This window comes from Tenrec ecaudatus, chromosome 6 (assembly GCF_050624435.1).
Source record: "Tenrec ecaudatus isolate mTenEca1 chromosome 6, mTenEca1.hap1, whole genome shotgun sequence".
NCBI classification, from domain to species: domain Eukaryota; kingdom Metazoa; phylum Chordata; class Mammalia; order Afrosoricida; family Tenrecidae; genus Tenrec; species Tenrec ecaudatus.
The window spans coordinates 125,908,081-125,922,514 of NC_134535.1; the positions used below are offsets into that span (position 1 = coordinate 125,908,081).

General features: G+C 41.9%; 1 protein-coding gene across 1 annotated transcript in view; it reads left to right on the forward strand.

The window, feature by feature from the left end:
• LOC142451656 (antigen WC1.1-like) overlaps window positions 1–12,718 on the forward strand; it is a 208,777-nt gene extending 196,059 nt beyond the window's left edge. Inside the window, exons 24-31 of the mRNA XM_075553369.1 lie at window positions 67–381; window positions 8,250–8,291; window positions 8,369–8,683; window positions 8,891–8,923; window positions 9,284–9,421; window positions 9,809–9,904; window positions 11,454–11,600; window positions 12,597–12,718. Coding sequence (XP_075409484.1) covers window positions 67–381; window positions 8,250–8,291; window positions 8,369–8,683; window positions 8,891–8,923; window positions 9,284–9,421; window positions 9,809–9,904; window positions 11,454–11,600; window positions 12,597–12,718 — 1,208 coding nt within the window. The remainder of the gene's footprint in view (window positions 1–66; window positions 382–8,249; window positions 8,292–8,368; window positions 8,684–8,890; window positions 8,924–9,283; window positions 9,422–9,808; window positions 9,905–11,453; window positions 11,601–12,596) is intronic.
• The last annotated feature ends 1,716 nt before the right edge of the window (window positions 12,719–14,434 follow it).

Consider the following 14,434-nt stretch of genomic DNA (forward strand, 5'->3'; position numbering starts at 1 on the left):
TACATAATTTACTGGTCTCACACAAAGGCCACAGATAAATTCCTAAAGAGTAATCTCTACTTTCAGAGTCTCTGGCCCTGAGGCTGGTGAGTGATGACCATGACTGTGCTGGGTGGCTGGAAGTCTTCTACAACGGCACGTGGGGCAGCGTCTGCAGTAACCTGATGGAGCCCACCACTCTGGCTGTGATCTGCAGGCAGTTGGGCTGTGGGAACACTGGGCAGCTCAACATTTCTGCTGGTGTCAGGACAGGCTCTCTGCCCCAGTGGGTGGATAGAATCCAATGTCAGAAAAGTGACTCTACCTTGTGGCAGTGTCCTTCTGATCCCTGGAGCAACAGATCCTGCCCTCCAAATGAAGTCGCTCACATCGTTTGTGAAGGTAACTTATTCATCTTAATTTTATACCATCCTTTTATGTATTCGTTAATGCGATTTTGTTTTAGTTATATGATTTAAATTTCAGAGTGAGCCTACAAAACCTCTTTACCCATGTTTTTCAGTTGTAATTGCAGTAGAGTCACATAACTGCCTGCACCGTAACGTCAAATCTTGAGCCTCAATGAGGATGATGTAGAGTGATAACCTGGAGGGTGAGCAAAAGCCAGAGAGATTTTTAGGCTTTTTTTCTTGCTGAAAAGATCATAATTTTTAATAATTATCAGTCTTCTCATAGTTTTCAGTTGTAAAAGACAATAGGACACCTTAGAAATACTCTCAGACTGATGTGCTCAGTCCTCGCAACCTACCTCTGTCCTTGCTAAAAGCCAAAATACAAGTTCACCCTTCAAGATATGGACTATCATTTTTGTGTTGTTGCTGTTGTAATGAATCTGGCCCTAGCTTATACTTTCTCTCTTGTACTACAATAATTTGCTGATGCCTCTTTATTTTGTAATTAACAACAGAAAATTTTCTTATGTCAGTCAGTGTTTCTTCACTTTCTTACTCAAAGCAAAGCCTGGGTTATATTTTGCCTACAATCTATTTACCTTGGATCCTAAATCTGCTTTCAGCATATAGGGTCCCCCCCACCCCTTTTTTTCGCATTGTATTGAATATGGATTGAACTCAATGAAAGGAGAAGGGGAAAAGTCCATACCAGTGTACCAGTAGATAAGATCATGCTAGATAATGTAATGATTAATAGATAATATCGTGATAAACAGAGCAAACATTTAAGGTGTCAAGAATTTCATTTGCTTGGATCCACAATCAATGCTCATGGGATCAAAAGTCAAGAATCATATATTGTGTTGATTTGTGCAGATCTGCCATACAAAATCTCTTTAAAGTACTAAAAACAAATATGTCACTCTGAAGACTAACATACACCTAACCCAAGTCATTACATACATATCCATGATATTTTAATCACCTCATATGCTTTTGAAAGTTGGACAATGAGTAGCGAATATTGAAGAAGGATTGATGCATTGAATTACGATGTTGGCAATGAATATTGGCAGTACTATAGACTATGTAAAGAAATAAATCTGCCTTGAAAGAAATACAGCCAGAATTCTCCTTAGAAATGAGGATGGCACAGATAGGACCTGGAAACACAGGGAATCTGGGGCAGATGATCCCTTCAGGACCAGTGCTGAAAGTGGTAATACTGGGAGGATGAAGGGGAGGTTGGATAGAAAGGGGGAACCGTTTACAAGGATCTTCATATATCACCCTCGCCGAAGGACAGACAACAGAAAAGTAGGCGAATGGAGATGTTGTGAGTGTAAGATATGACAAAATAATAAAAATTTATTAATTATCAAGGGTTAATGGGGGGTTGGTTAGGGAGAGAAAAATGAGGAGCTCTAGGAGAAAGCAAATATTTGAGTATGATGAGGGCAACAAATGTGCTTGAAACAATGGATGGATGGATGGATGGATGGATGGATGGATGGATGGATGGATGGATGGATGGATTGCGATAAAAGTTGCCTGAGCCGGCAATAAAATATTTTGTAAAGGCAAAAAAAGATATGCGGATGGCAAGATTTTGTCTTATCTACTTTGAACATATTATCAGGAGAAACCAGTCCCAAGAAAATATCCTGATGCTTGGTAAAATAGGTGATCAGTGAAAAAGAGAAACACGCAAAAAATAATGGATGACGCAGAACTGCAACAATGGGGGCAAACAAAACAATAATTGTGAGATGGGGCTGGACCAGGCAGTCTTTTACTTTTTTATATATAGGATTACTATAGGTCAGACCAACTGAACTGCACATAACAGCAACAACAATATGCTCTTTTCATATTTATTTCATAATTCTGTTTTTGTTTTCCTCTTGAGGGACCAGACTCATTAGAAGTAGTAATAAGAACCGATCTGCAATAAAGGAAAGCTGCATTGAGAATCAGCCATTACTCATACTAATCCTGCATCAGGTTTAGTTCTCTAGAAAAGTAAAACCAGTGAGGCTTGTATGGGCATGTCTATCAAAAAAGACTTCCATCAAGATGTAGCCCAAACAATTGTAGAAGTAGGTTAAGTTCAATGTGGTTCAGGGCCATGGATGAGCTGTAAGCTGAAGTCTTCTAGTGACTTCTATAGCTGGGGGGGCTGATGAAAGGAAACAGGAATATGAAGACAGAAAACACAGGCTGCTGGATGCAGAGTTGAATGAATCTGAAATTAGCCATATTAATTCAATTTTAGCAGCCAGCTGATGACTACTCGGATTAGTATGTGAAATAACTGGAGTTCAATGAACCAGATGCAGGATCCAAATCCACAGTAGACATGCACAGTCAGCTTATACTAGGAATATAAAGGGGTATCCAAGAGAAAGGACAATATACCTATTTCCCTGTAAGCTAGCATTGAGAAACTTGTTCTGAGTTAGTGTGGGTGCATGGGGACTGTTCTCTCACGTCACAGTGATTTTTTTTGTAAAAGCAGGTTCACTTGAACCTTTTGTGTGTGTGTGATGGCCAATTTAAGAGAACAGCATGTGGCAGTGACATTTTGCTTCCTGCTTTAGAAAACTGCCATGGGAAATGTTGTAATCTTGAACACAGCTTACAAGGTCAGCGCTATGGGAAAAACTCAAGTGTACAAGTGGTTCACTCATTTCAAAAAAGGTGAAATAATGATTGATGACAAACCTCATTCTGGACATCCGATGACCTTCCCTAAAAGAGGAAATTGTCAAAAAAAATTTGTGCACTTGTGCTTCAAGACCGATGACGGGCCATTGAAGAGGTGAGGAAGTTATCTGGACTGTCTTGGAGATCAGTTCAGCTTCCAATTTTAGTGGAAGATTTGTGAATGAGAAGGATCACCGCTAAATTTGTTTCTGGGGTTCTGACTGAGCAACATAAAGAACATCGAGTAGAAACATACTGTTTTTTGAAAGAACAGCTCTGAAGAGACACAGACTTTTTCCCAAAGTCATTCCTGGTGCTATTCTTATGACCCCCAAAGCAAACGTCAATCAAGCCGGTAAAGGACACCATCATCACCTCGCCCAATAAAGCCCAGGAAGTGAAATCAAAGATCAAAAAGATACTCATTTGCTCTCTGATGTGAGGGGGATAGTGCATTTGGGCTTTGTTCCACCAGGTCAAACTGTTAATCAAGCTTTCTATTTAGAGATTCTGAAAAGATTGCGTAACAGCGTGTGACAAAAAAGGGCCTGATTTGTGGCAGACGGGGCACAGGTTGTGTCACCACGGCAATGCACTTAATCACACAGCCAGGTCAGTGCTCAAGTTTGGGCAAAAATCAGCATGCCTCTGCTGCCCCATGCACCTTACTCACCTGACCTCGCTCCATGCAACTTCTTTTGTTCTGTGAATAAAGAGGGACATGAAAGGACAGCGATTTCACTGTGCAGAAGTGGTGACAAAAAAATGAGGAAGGTGCTGTCAGTCATCCAAACAGATGAGTCTGAAAATATTTCCAGGAAGGGAATCTTAGATGTGACAAATATATTACGTGTAATTAATGGAGAGTACATTGAAGGTGATAAGGTTCTTTTGTAAAAAAAATGATAAAAATAACAATAATAAATGTTAATGTTTACCTTTTTAAAAATTCTAGTTTTTCAGGGGTTCCCCATCATAGGCCACAGCTTGAATGAAAGCTCTCACAGATATCAATGCTGTGATTCAATTAAGGAGGTCTATTCTCCTCACAACTGCTTAGCAACTTCACCGAAGAGCCATCCTGAATGTAGATCACATCATGGGAGAACCCTGGTCCACCCAGTTTACATGAAATCTAACTATCACAGAACCTATATATACAGTACAAGGAATCACTGTCAGCTCCAGTGTCATTATCACAACTGTTATGATGTTTGAGCCCAAGATTACAACCAATATGTCAATCCATCTCCTTTATGGTCTTCCTCTTTTCCCTGACTTTGTGCTTCACGAAGCATGATAACTTTATGTGAGAACTGGCCTTTCAGGATCACACCTCCAAAGTACCTGAGATGTGCTATCCTAGTTTCAAAAGAGCATTCAGGTGTACTCCCTCCCAGAAGAAATATTTTTCTTCTAACAGTTCATACCCTCCAATATTCTTTGACAGAATCATAACTCAAATGTATCCATTATTCACCAGTTTGTCTTCCTCATTGTGCAACTTTCACATGCAGATGAGGCGATTAGAAATTTCACAGTTTTGGTCAGGCACAGTCCTCCAAGTGACATCATTGTTTCTGAACACCTTGAAGAAGTCTTGTGCAGCTGACTTGCCCAATTGTCTGCTGCTTCCATAAGCACTGATTATGGATTCAAGTAAATGGAGTATCTGAAAACATCAATCCTTTTCCCATTTATCATGATATTATCTATCAGTCCAGTTGTGAGGATTTGATTTTCTTTGCACTAAGTTGCAATCCACATGGAAGGTTGTAGCTTTGGGTTTTCATCACTTCAAGAGCTGTTAACTTTCAGCAAGTAAGGTTACATCAACGTACGCTTGTTAATGAGCCTCCCTCCGATCCTGGTATGTTCTTCTTCATAAAGCCCAGCTTCTTTGACTTTTTGCTCAACATACGGATTAAACTTGTATGGTGAAAGAAAACAACACGAAGCGCACCTTTCCCGATTTTAAACCAACCTGCCTGTGTTACGTTCAAATAACTGTCTCTTGTTCAATGCACAGGTTCCACGTGAGCACAGTTTAATGTTCTAAAATTTCATTCTTCAAAATTTTATCCACAGTTTAATCCACATCCCCTTCTGGATCTGATTTGACTTTCTGAATTGCCCATCTATCCAGTGCTGTAAACACTTCTGAAATATCTTCAGCAAAATTTACTTGCATAGGATATTAAAGCTATTGTTCAATAATTCCACATATTCGAGGATTATTTTTATCTTGAATGGGCACAAATACAGGTCTCCTCCACTCCCCTGCCAGGTGTTCCAGGTTTCTTGGCATAAATTAATGAATGTTTGCAGCAGTGCATCAATTTGTAAAAACATCTCAGTTGGTATTCATTCTGTCAGTTCCTGGAGCCTGGCTTTCCTCTAACATCTCCAGTGCAGCGTGGACTTCTACTTCAGTACTTCTTTTCTCTATTGTATGCTACCTTGGAAAGGGTTGGATGCCAGCTCATCCTTTTGGTGCAGTGATTCTGTGTATCCTGCTTTTGATACTTCTGGTATCATTCAATATTTTGCCCAGAGACTATCTTGCAATATTGTAAGTTGAGGCTTGAATTTTTCTCTTTGTCTTTTTATATTAAAGTGTGCTGACTGGGTTCTACACTTTTTATTTCTAATGGTAGGACCTTGTGTATTTCATTAAACTGCTTTACTTTGTCTTCTTAAACTGCCTTTTGAAATTTCTATTCAGCTCTTTAGGACAGTTCATCATTTCTTCAATTTGCTTTAACTGATCTGTTTTCAAGAACAAGTTTCAGAGTCTCCTGTGACATGCATACTGGGTTTTTGTCCTTTGTCCTTTTCTTTCTGTCCTGTCTCTTAATTACTTTTATCTTTCTTTCTTTTGGATTTTATTGGGGGCTCTTACAGCTCTTATCACAATCCGTACATATGTCCATTGGGTCACACATATCTGTACATATGTTGTCATCATCTTTTTCAAAACATTTTCTTACTACTTGAGTCTCTGACATGAGCTCCTCATTTCCCTCCTCCCTCCCCCATACTTTTATGTTTCTTCAGGCATGATATTCTTGATGTCATCTCACAGATCATGTGATCTTCAATCATTAGTTTTCAGTGCCTCAGTTCTGTTCGTGAGGCAGTCACAAAGTCAGATGGTATATATCCAAACTCACAGTTTGGCTCTCATGGACTTGTTCTAATTTTCTTCAGCTTCAACCTGAATCTGCACATGTGATCGATTTGATTTTTTGGTGAATTCCTATTTTCTGAGATTCATACTTTGGACATTCTACATTCTGATTATTTCTTTAATCATTTTATTCGGGGCTTGTACAACTCTTATCACAATCCATACATACATTCATTGTGTAAAGCACATTTGTACATTTGTTGCCGTCATCATTCTCAAAATTGTTGCTTTCCACTCCTACCCCTGGTATCAGCTCCTCATTTTTCTCCTCCTTCCCCACCACCCCCTCTATCATGAACCATTAATAATTTATAAATTATTATCCTTTTGTCATATCTCACACACTCTGACATCTCCCTTCCAACTTTTCTGTTGTCCATTCCCCAGTTAGGGTGTTATATGTAGATACTTATAATCAGGTCCTATTTTCCACTCCACCTTCCTGGTATTGCCACTCTCAGCACTGGTCCTGAAAAGTTCCTCTATCCTGGATATCCTGTGTTTCCAATTCCTATCTTTACCAATGTACATCCTCTGGTCTAGCTTATAAGGTAGGATTGGCATCATGATACTTTGAGGTGTGAAGAGGAAGGATTTAGGAACTAGAGGTAAAGCCCACAGATAAAAAGCACACCAGCCTGAGTGATCATGAGGTGTCAAAGGGATCATGTATCAGGCATCAAAGAACAACAACAACAAAAAGTCATTGTGAATGAGGGGGAGTGCAAATTGTTGATTCAAGACCCATCTGTAGGCAACTGACCATCCTTACATAAGGGTCTCAGTGAGTGGATGAGCCAATCTGGGTGCAGGATAGCAACAGGGAAACCACATTATAATTAATAATGGATGTTTGCTGCTGCTTATTTCCATTTGCGTCACATCCATTAGCAAAGAAGGTCCCAAAAAGTTTTGTTACGTCACGTTGTTAAGGTGGACTCCTTTGGGGAGGCTGCCCTTCCACAGGCATATTTTGAGTATCTTTTAACCTAAGAGACTCATATTCCAGCCCAATATCAGATAATGTTCTATTGCTATTCACAAGCTTTACAATGGCTACTGTTTTAGATGTATACCGCCTCTTCTTTCTTCCTAGTCTGTTCTTAGTCTGTAACCTCTGATGAAACTTGGACATTGCAGGAGACCTTGCTGTTATTTGAAATGCTTATAGCATAGACTTCTAGGTTTACAGCAACACACAACAAGCCTCCACACTACAACAAACTTACAGATATTTGCAGCAGCCATGTGCTGTGTGTTATAGTAAGAGAGGGGACAGATATCCATCACTCTGGAGCACACCCTGACCAACATTAACATATCTTGTCCTATCTCAGGCAAGAAAGCACAGAATTATTAGAGCAAAAAGTATTGACCCTGTCTGTGCCCCTCAACAATATCTGCAAAAAAATACAAAATGTCCTTAACGCTCACCTTATCCATGAACCTAGATCTAAAGTCCACGAGTGTCTGTTTTACTTCTTGTGATTTTTCAGCCTAATGAACTCCTGCTGTTATCACTGTCCTTGTTCCTTATCAACCAGCTGATTCCTACTCAGAACTGCGCTCTGTGTACTCGGTGCAGCTGCTCCTGAGCGTGGTCAGCCTGTGTCCTTGCAGAAGCAGGTCACTAGGTCTCTCTCCCAAGGCACCTCTGATCTGATATAGAAAGGTTTGGGCTCACAATCAAGAGGTCAACCATTAGCCCCAGTCCCGTATTCTTCATGATACGATATAGCTAAAGAAAAAATGCAAAGCATCACCTTATGCCCCTCATGTTCGTTTGTTAGGGTGGATGTGGAGCTTCTGATTTCACTGTGCTCCTGATCTTCCTGTTCCTTTATGCTCAATGAGCCCTAGGAAATCCTGTCCTGAAACACTCAACCCTGGTACTGATTTGAACTTCTCTCCAGTGCTCAGCTCTCGCTAACTCAGTTCTTCCCCCTTGTCTTTTTTGTCAGGAAAGAAACCCAAGAGCTGCCCAACCACGACTCCGTGCACAGGTAGTTTACTGCTCTCACTTCTCATGGGTTCTCACTGCCTCCCAGATGATGAGTACTGAACATGTTGCTGCTTCCAGACAGGGAGAAGCTCCGCCTCAGGGGAGGAGACAGCAAGTGCTCAGGGCGAGTGGAGATCTGGCACAAAGGCTCCTGGGGCACTGTGTGTGATGACTCCTGGAGCCTGGCAGAGGCCCAGGTGGTGTGTCAGCAGCTGGGCTGTGGCTCTGCCCTGGAAGCCCTGCACGAGGCTGCATTCGGTCCGGGAAATGGGACCATCTGGCTGGATAATGTGCAGTGCAGGGGCAGGGAGTCCTCCCTGTGGGATTGTGCAGCTCAGCCCTGGGGCCCTAGTGAGTGCAAGCATGAAGAGGATGCTGGAGTGAGGTGCTCAGGTGAGTGCAGAAGTGGGGAGCAAGAGTGTAGGTTGAAAGAGGACTGAGTTTGTATCCAGAAACTCTTCCTGGGCAGACCTGTCTGCCTGTGCGCTGGCTTTAGACACAGACAGATGTGGTCTCCTGAGAACTGGGAGAATGTTACATGATGATAGGTGTGACATGATGGCCTCTCCAGTGTTCCCATGTTCTTTCTCTTCATTCCAGGAGAGAGGACAACATCTCCTCCCACCACTAAAGGTAAGTGGTTTTTGGATATGATCATGTGATAGAGAAGAGACTCAGATTTCTCAAGGATCTGCAATACAAAATTTTCCCATATTTCTGACACAATTAGACATTGCAGTTATAATTGCCCTATTATAACAAAACGGGGACCCTAATGTTCACCAGCATATAGAGCACCTTAAGACCACAGTGAGAACACAGGTGACACACTGAGAGCAGCTCCTAGATCAGGGACATCTTGAGGCACAAGAAAACCCATGTGACCTGAGCTGACCCTCTCCTGGAGCCAAGGACTAAAGAGAGACTGCGTTCAGGAATACTCCTGGACATCGGGTCCTCTCTAGAGGCTGAAGTCCCCTTTTCTGTCCCCAGGCAAACCTGCAGCCTCCTCCCCGGACTCTGGCGTCTTCTCCCTGCCTTGGGTGCTCTGTGTCATCCTAGGGGCTCTTCTCTTCCTGGTCTGTATCATCTTGGGAACGCAGCTGCACAGACGGAGAGCAGAGCACCGAGGTAGGCCTCAGAGATTCTAATGGAACTGGAAAGTAGGGAAGAAATGTGTTTGGCCACTTGTGAGAGCAAGGGAAATGCACAAGTTTAGTCTTTACTCTCATCTCCGGCCAAACTCCTCCTTCTGTACAATAGACTCAGTGTCTGCATCATTAAGTCCGTGGTCCGGGGTCAGTGTGGGAAGTCTCCGAAAGAGTGACTCTTTTCAGTGGAGCTTGACTGTCAGACCAAGATGCAGGACCTAGTTCTAACCCACAAGGGCACAGGCTGAAGCTGTGCCTGGCAGGCCAGAGGGTTTCTCCAAGGGTGGGCACTGGAACAACCGAAGGCTTTGCCTATTAATAAGTGCACCGTCTAGATCAGCCTCTGAGCTCACGTTGCTTTCCTCAGACGCACGCGCTTTTGAAGATGCTCTTGAGGAGGCCTTGTATGAGGACATTGACTACCTCGTCAACCCAGACAAGGGGAAGCTTTTGGAGTTCTCAGGTGTGTATGCTGTGCCCTCCCTTCTGTCTGGTGCTGGCTATCGCTGTGGGGCACTTCAGGAAGCACATAGTCTCTAGCTGTGCACGGCAGCTTTGTTTTCAGGAGGAACACCACCCCCTGTCTCTACTCGTCTAAAGACTCAGGATTTCTTCTGAACCTTGACATTCAACCTTCTTCTGTAGGAAAAGCTTTGCTTGTTATATGTGATTTTGCTTGTTGTCTGTGATTTCTTCCCCTCTCAGAAAACATGTCTGATGACTCAGTGACTAAGCTGCCATATTACACTGGGGACAATGAGGAGGATGAAGATCCTGAATCTGCTCCAGGTAATAGGAATAGATCTGCCTTTGGATGGTTGGGTTGTGGAAGAAGAATCCCATCCAAACAGTTCTTCTGTGCTTGGGATGGAAAAGGTCCCCTATCTCTAGTTAAACAATGCCTTATTCTCTGCCTACTCTGGGACCCCAGACGGAGAAAACCCAGCTCAACTTTTGTATCCATAACTACTTCTACTCAAGCACAGATGTACATCTATTGTGCTGGTATCAACTCAGAGGCTATGTTTTAAAAATTACACTTCAATCCAGCAATCTCTAATATTCCAGGGTGAGAGAGAACACTGGAAATAGTGTTTTGAACCTGAGGTAGGATGATATTTGAATTATTTGGTGTTTATATGTATATTGAGATGAGGGAGAAATTGATGTAATAGATCCCTAGAATAAATGGAGCATGTAGGATGACATGGATCAACCATGAGGAGCTCATGCTGACAAGGGGCCTCAGAGTGAGACCCAGGGACCTGGTTTGGCCATGTTTAAACATCCGACTGCTACCCCCAAGGTCAGCGACTCACAGGGACCAACTGCTGGCCAGCAATCTGCTCCCATAAAGAGAGCAGCCTTGAACACTTGGGGCCGCTCTACACTCTGTGACGAGGTCACTGGGTCTGAATGGATTCAAATCATGGTTTGGGGCTTGTTTTTGTAAGACCAGAGACTTTCCTCTGATTGTTACCCAGGGAGGAGAGGTGGTCAGCCCTAGGGATGGTTGATGTCCCGATAAGCATTGTTAAATTGGGATCCTGAGTTATCAGACCACAGGAGGGGATTAAAAGCCAGACCTCCGTGACTGGGACTGGTGGGTCTCCTGCCTCCACATGATAGATACCCATGGGGCAGTCTCTCTGAGAACTGTGTGTCTCTCATAGCCTCAGAAGGTAAGTGAGCAACCACGGTTCTTTTAGCCCATGTTCACCCTCCCTCAGTCACTGATGTGCACATATTATGGGTTACAGCTCTTTTACTGTATGTTGAAAATAATAACGCAGTAGCTTTTATTATATATTAGGTATGGAAGACCATTTTATAAAAAGCATAATTAGTCTAAATACATTATAATATATTGAGATCAAATATGTGTCTTTGGAAAGCCTTTGAAATCAGAGGCCTGTGTGGATCATCTAGAATCTCTGCATTAGAAGAAACTTAGCATACCGCTTAGGCCAACAAATGTTAGCTGTTCCACTAACACCCTTGCCTGCTTTCAGAACCTCCAGGAAGCCCAGCTGATGCCTCTGAACATGGTTACGATGATACTGAAGAGTTGCCTTTTCCTGAAACATCTCCTACCCCAGGAATGAGTGGAAAACATTTTTTCCAAGATGAAAGAAATGATGCTGGATGTTCCCAGTCAGGTGAGTGGACTGCTCTCCCTCCACAATCTTGCTTTTTTGTTAGAAGAACATTCGGTTTCGACGGTCCAGTTCTCATTTTTGTTTCTTGCACAGTCACAATCTTGGTAACTTCCTACACCCAGAGATGGCTCTTCTGTAGCTTTGAATTTTGTAGCCATTTTGAAGCCTAAAAATTATCGCATTCTGCCCTCTGTTCCATGCCTGCTCACCCCTCAATGGGAATGGTCTACATAATGAGATGTTGAGCTTCTGTTCATGTATTTACCCCCTAGTGGGACATGCTGTCTGACAATAAATAGGAGACTTTTTAAGACCCTGAGAGCTTATCTGGGAAATCTATTTAACAGCAAATAAGTTGAATGCCTGAGCTAGTTTTCTGACTTGGAAAACTAGTAACCTAGAGAGCAGGTGTCATTGCTCAGTGTTATTGTACAATGTACAGTGGCCTCAGTTAAGTCTGAAAGTCTCAGGACTAAAAGGAAACAAAAAGATAATGACTTCTCAGGATACGAATGGACAGAAAAAGAGTAGCATTTCCCTTGACCATGATTAATGCTGAGGTTTGACTATGTGGTCCTTGAGGAACAAGGAACTATAACATGAGAGGCCCTACCTGACATCTGACCGAGGACCTATGAGCATTCTCATGAGGAGTTTGAGGTAAGGATGGTCTGTTTACTGTCTGGTTAGTGAGATACTAGGGTATCTAGAGAAGGGATTTTTGCCCTGACTCTTCAGTTAGAGTAGTATTGAAGAAAAATGTTCTTCTCTCTCCCAGGCTTTCTCATTGCTGGCTCATCTTCTTACCAGCAGTCACATCAGCACATGGCTTTGCACAGAGCACCAAGTCAGTATGTGGTGGCTCTAGCATTCCAAACAAGCACTAAGTGTCCTCAGATACTTGGGGACCACTCTGTTCTAGTCTGTCCTTCCACCAAGGGCCTCTGTCCTGTCTTTGTGTCACTGCTGTAACCAGAATCATCCTTCTTTCTTCAGGTGACTCTCTGCAGTCTCCTAGCAAAGCTGCTTACCCCAAAATGGATGGGAAAGCTTCCTCAGTGGTCCATGGGCAAGGGGAAGACCTTGGATACGATGATGTTGAGCTTAGCACAATGTAGTACCATTTGCAGGACAATTTTATCAGTGAAGATTTGTTTATATTTTGCTTCACAAAATAAATGTGGATTTTATCTGTTCTATTACTGTAATGCTGGAAATAATTCATAATAAATATTCTGAGTTTCCAAACCCAGTGTCACTCTCTTAATGATCTAGGAACATTCATCCCTTTTAAATGGAGAAAGGTAAGTCTTCATCCAAATGCCTTTCCCAGTGTGATTTCTCACTTGTAATCTCGGTATATTACCTCTCCACCGACTCCATTCAGTCTTTATGTACAGCAATGTTGTTGCTTTCCCTACATATCATGAAACCCTGAAATCATGTCTTACACTGAGTATTTGCTCTTAGGAAGACTAACTTATGAAATGTGTAGTGAATAATCCAGAATATTCCACATTCTACCAAAACCTAGCAGTGAGGTCCAAAGTGCGTGGGTAGATGAGGTGGATAGAAAATAGTTGCAACAGTTCTCATTTTCTACATAGTGAAAATAACAAAAATGTTTAATTCTCACTTCCTTTTCCCTTTCTTAGCTACACGTACGTACTCAAAGAATTCACTCTCCGTGCCAATTTCATGTCCTATTGTTCACCAAAGTGATTATTAATGGACACCTAGATTCAGGAAAAGGGCCTAAAGTTTGGGGTAACATCATCTCATGCCTTGTATTTATCTAGAAGAAGAGCCATTCAAATAGTTGAGACAAACCAAATTTGAAAATTTATTTAGAAATTTCATCCTTACCATTTTTTCCTAGAATCGCTCTAAATATAAATGTCTTAGACTGGGCTTTCTAGAATAGCAACATCATTGGGGCATAGAGAGTGAGATTTCTGATGCAGGCAATGGTTCATGCAGCTATAGAGACTGGCATGTTCAGAAACCGTGGATCAGGCATCTGGTTTCTCCTGACACATGTAGTTGCAGGGGCTAATGAATCAAAATCAGCAGAAAGCAACGTGTTGATTCACCACTTTCCAAAACTACCATAGGTAAGATGGCAAACTACTGGCTCATAACTTTCAGAGGCTGACAACTGCCAAGAATCAGAAGTCAGATGATGACGTCAATACAGAATCCAGAGTAGTGATATAAATGTGTATACATGCACACATACATAAACACACATGTATGCATATGTGTGTATATCCACATATGTGTGTATGTATATACACATATTTACATACAAATATATGCAAGGGGGTACCCTGTCAAAACCCCAGAATTTTGTTTTTTGAAACTATGTATTTAGATTTTTTTTAACAAGACAACTTTATAACCTTCTAAGTTCTCTCCATTAAACTTTATGAATTTGTCAAATCTGTGATTCCATTCTTGGAAACATTTTTCAAATTCATCTGTTAGAATGGTTGACAATACCTTTCTCGTGTTGTTTTTTTCTTCTTCGCCACTTCTACGCAGTCAAATCACTGTCCTTTCATGTCCCTCGTCATTTGTGGAAGCAAAAAGAAATCGCATGGAGCAAGGTCAGGTGAGTAAGATGTGTGGGGCAAGAGAGGCATCCTGCTTTTTGCCCAAAATTGGCACACTGACATGGCTGTGGGAGCAGATGCATTGTCATGGTGGCAAAGCCTGTTCCCTAGACAGGAGGAAAGTAAAAATAAATAGAGGAAAGAACTTGGAGGCAAAAGACATTTATAGAGGTATAAATATAGCCATGTATACATATATATTAGTATATAATGATAAGG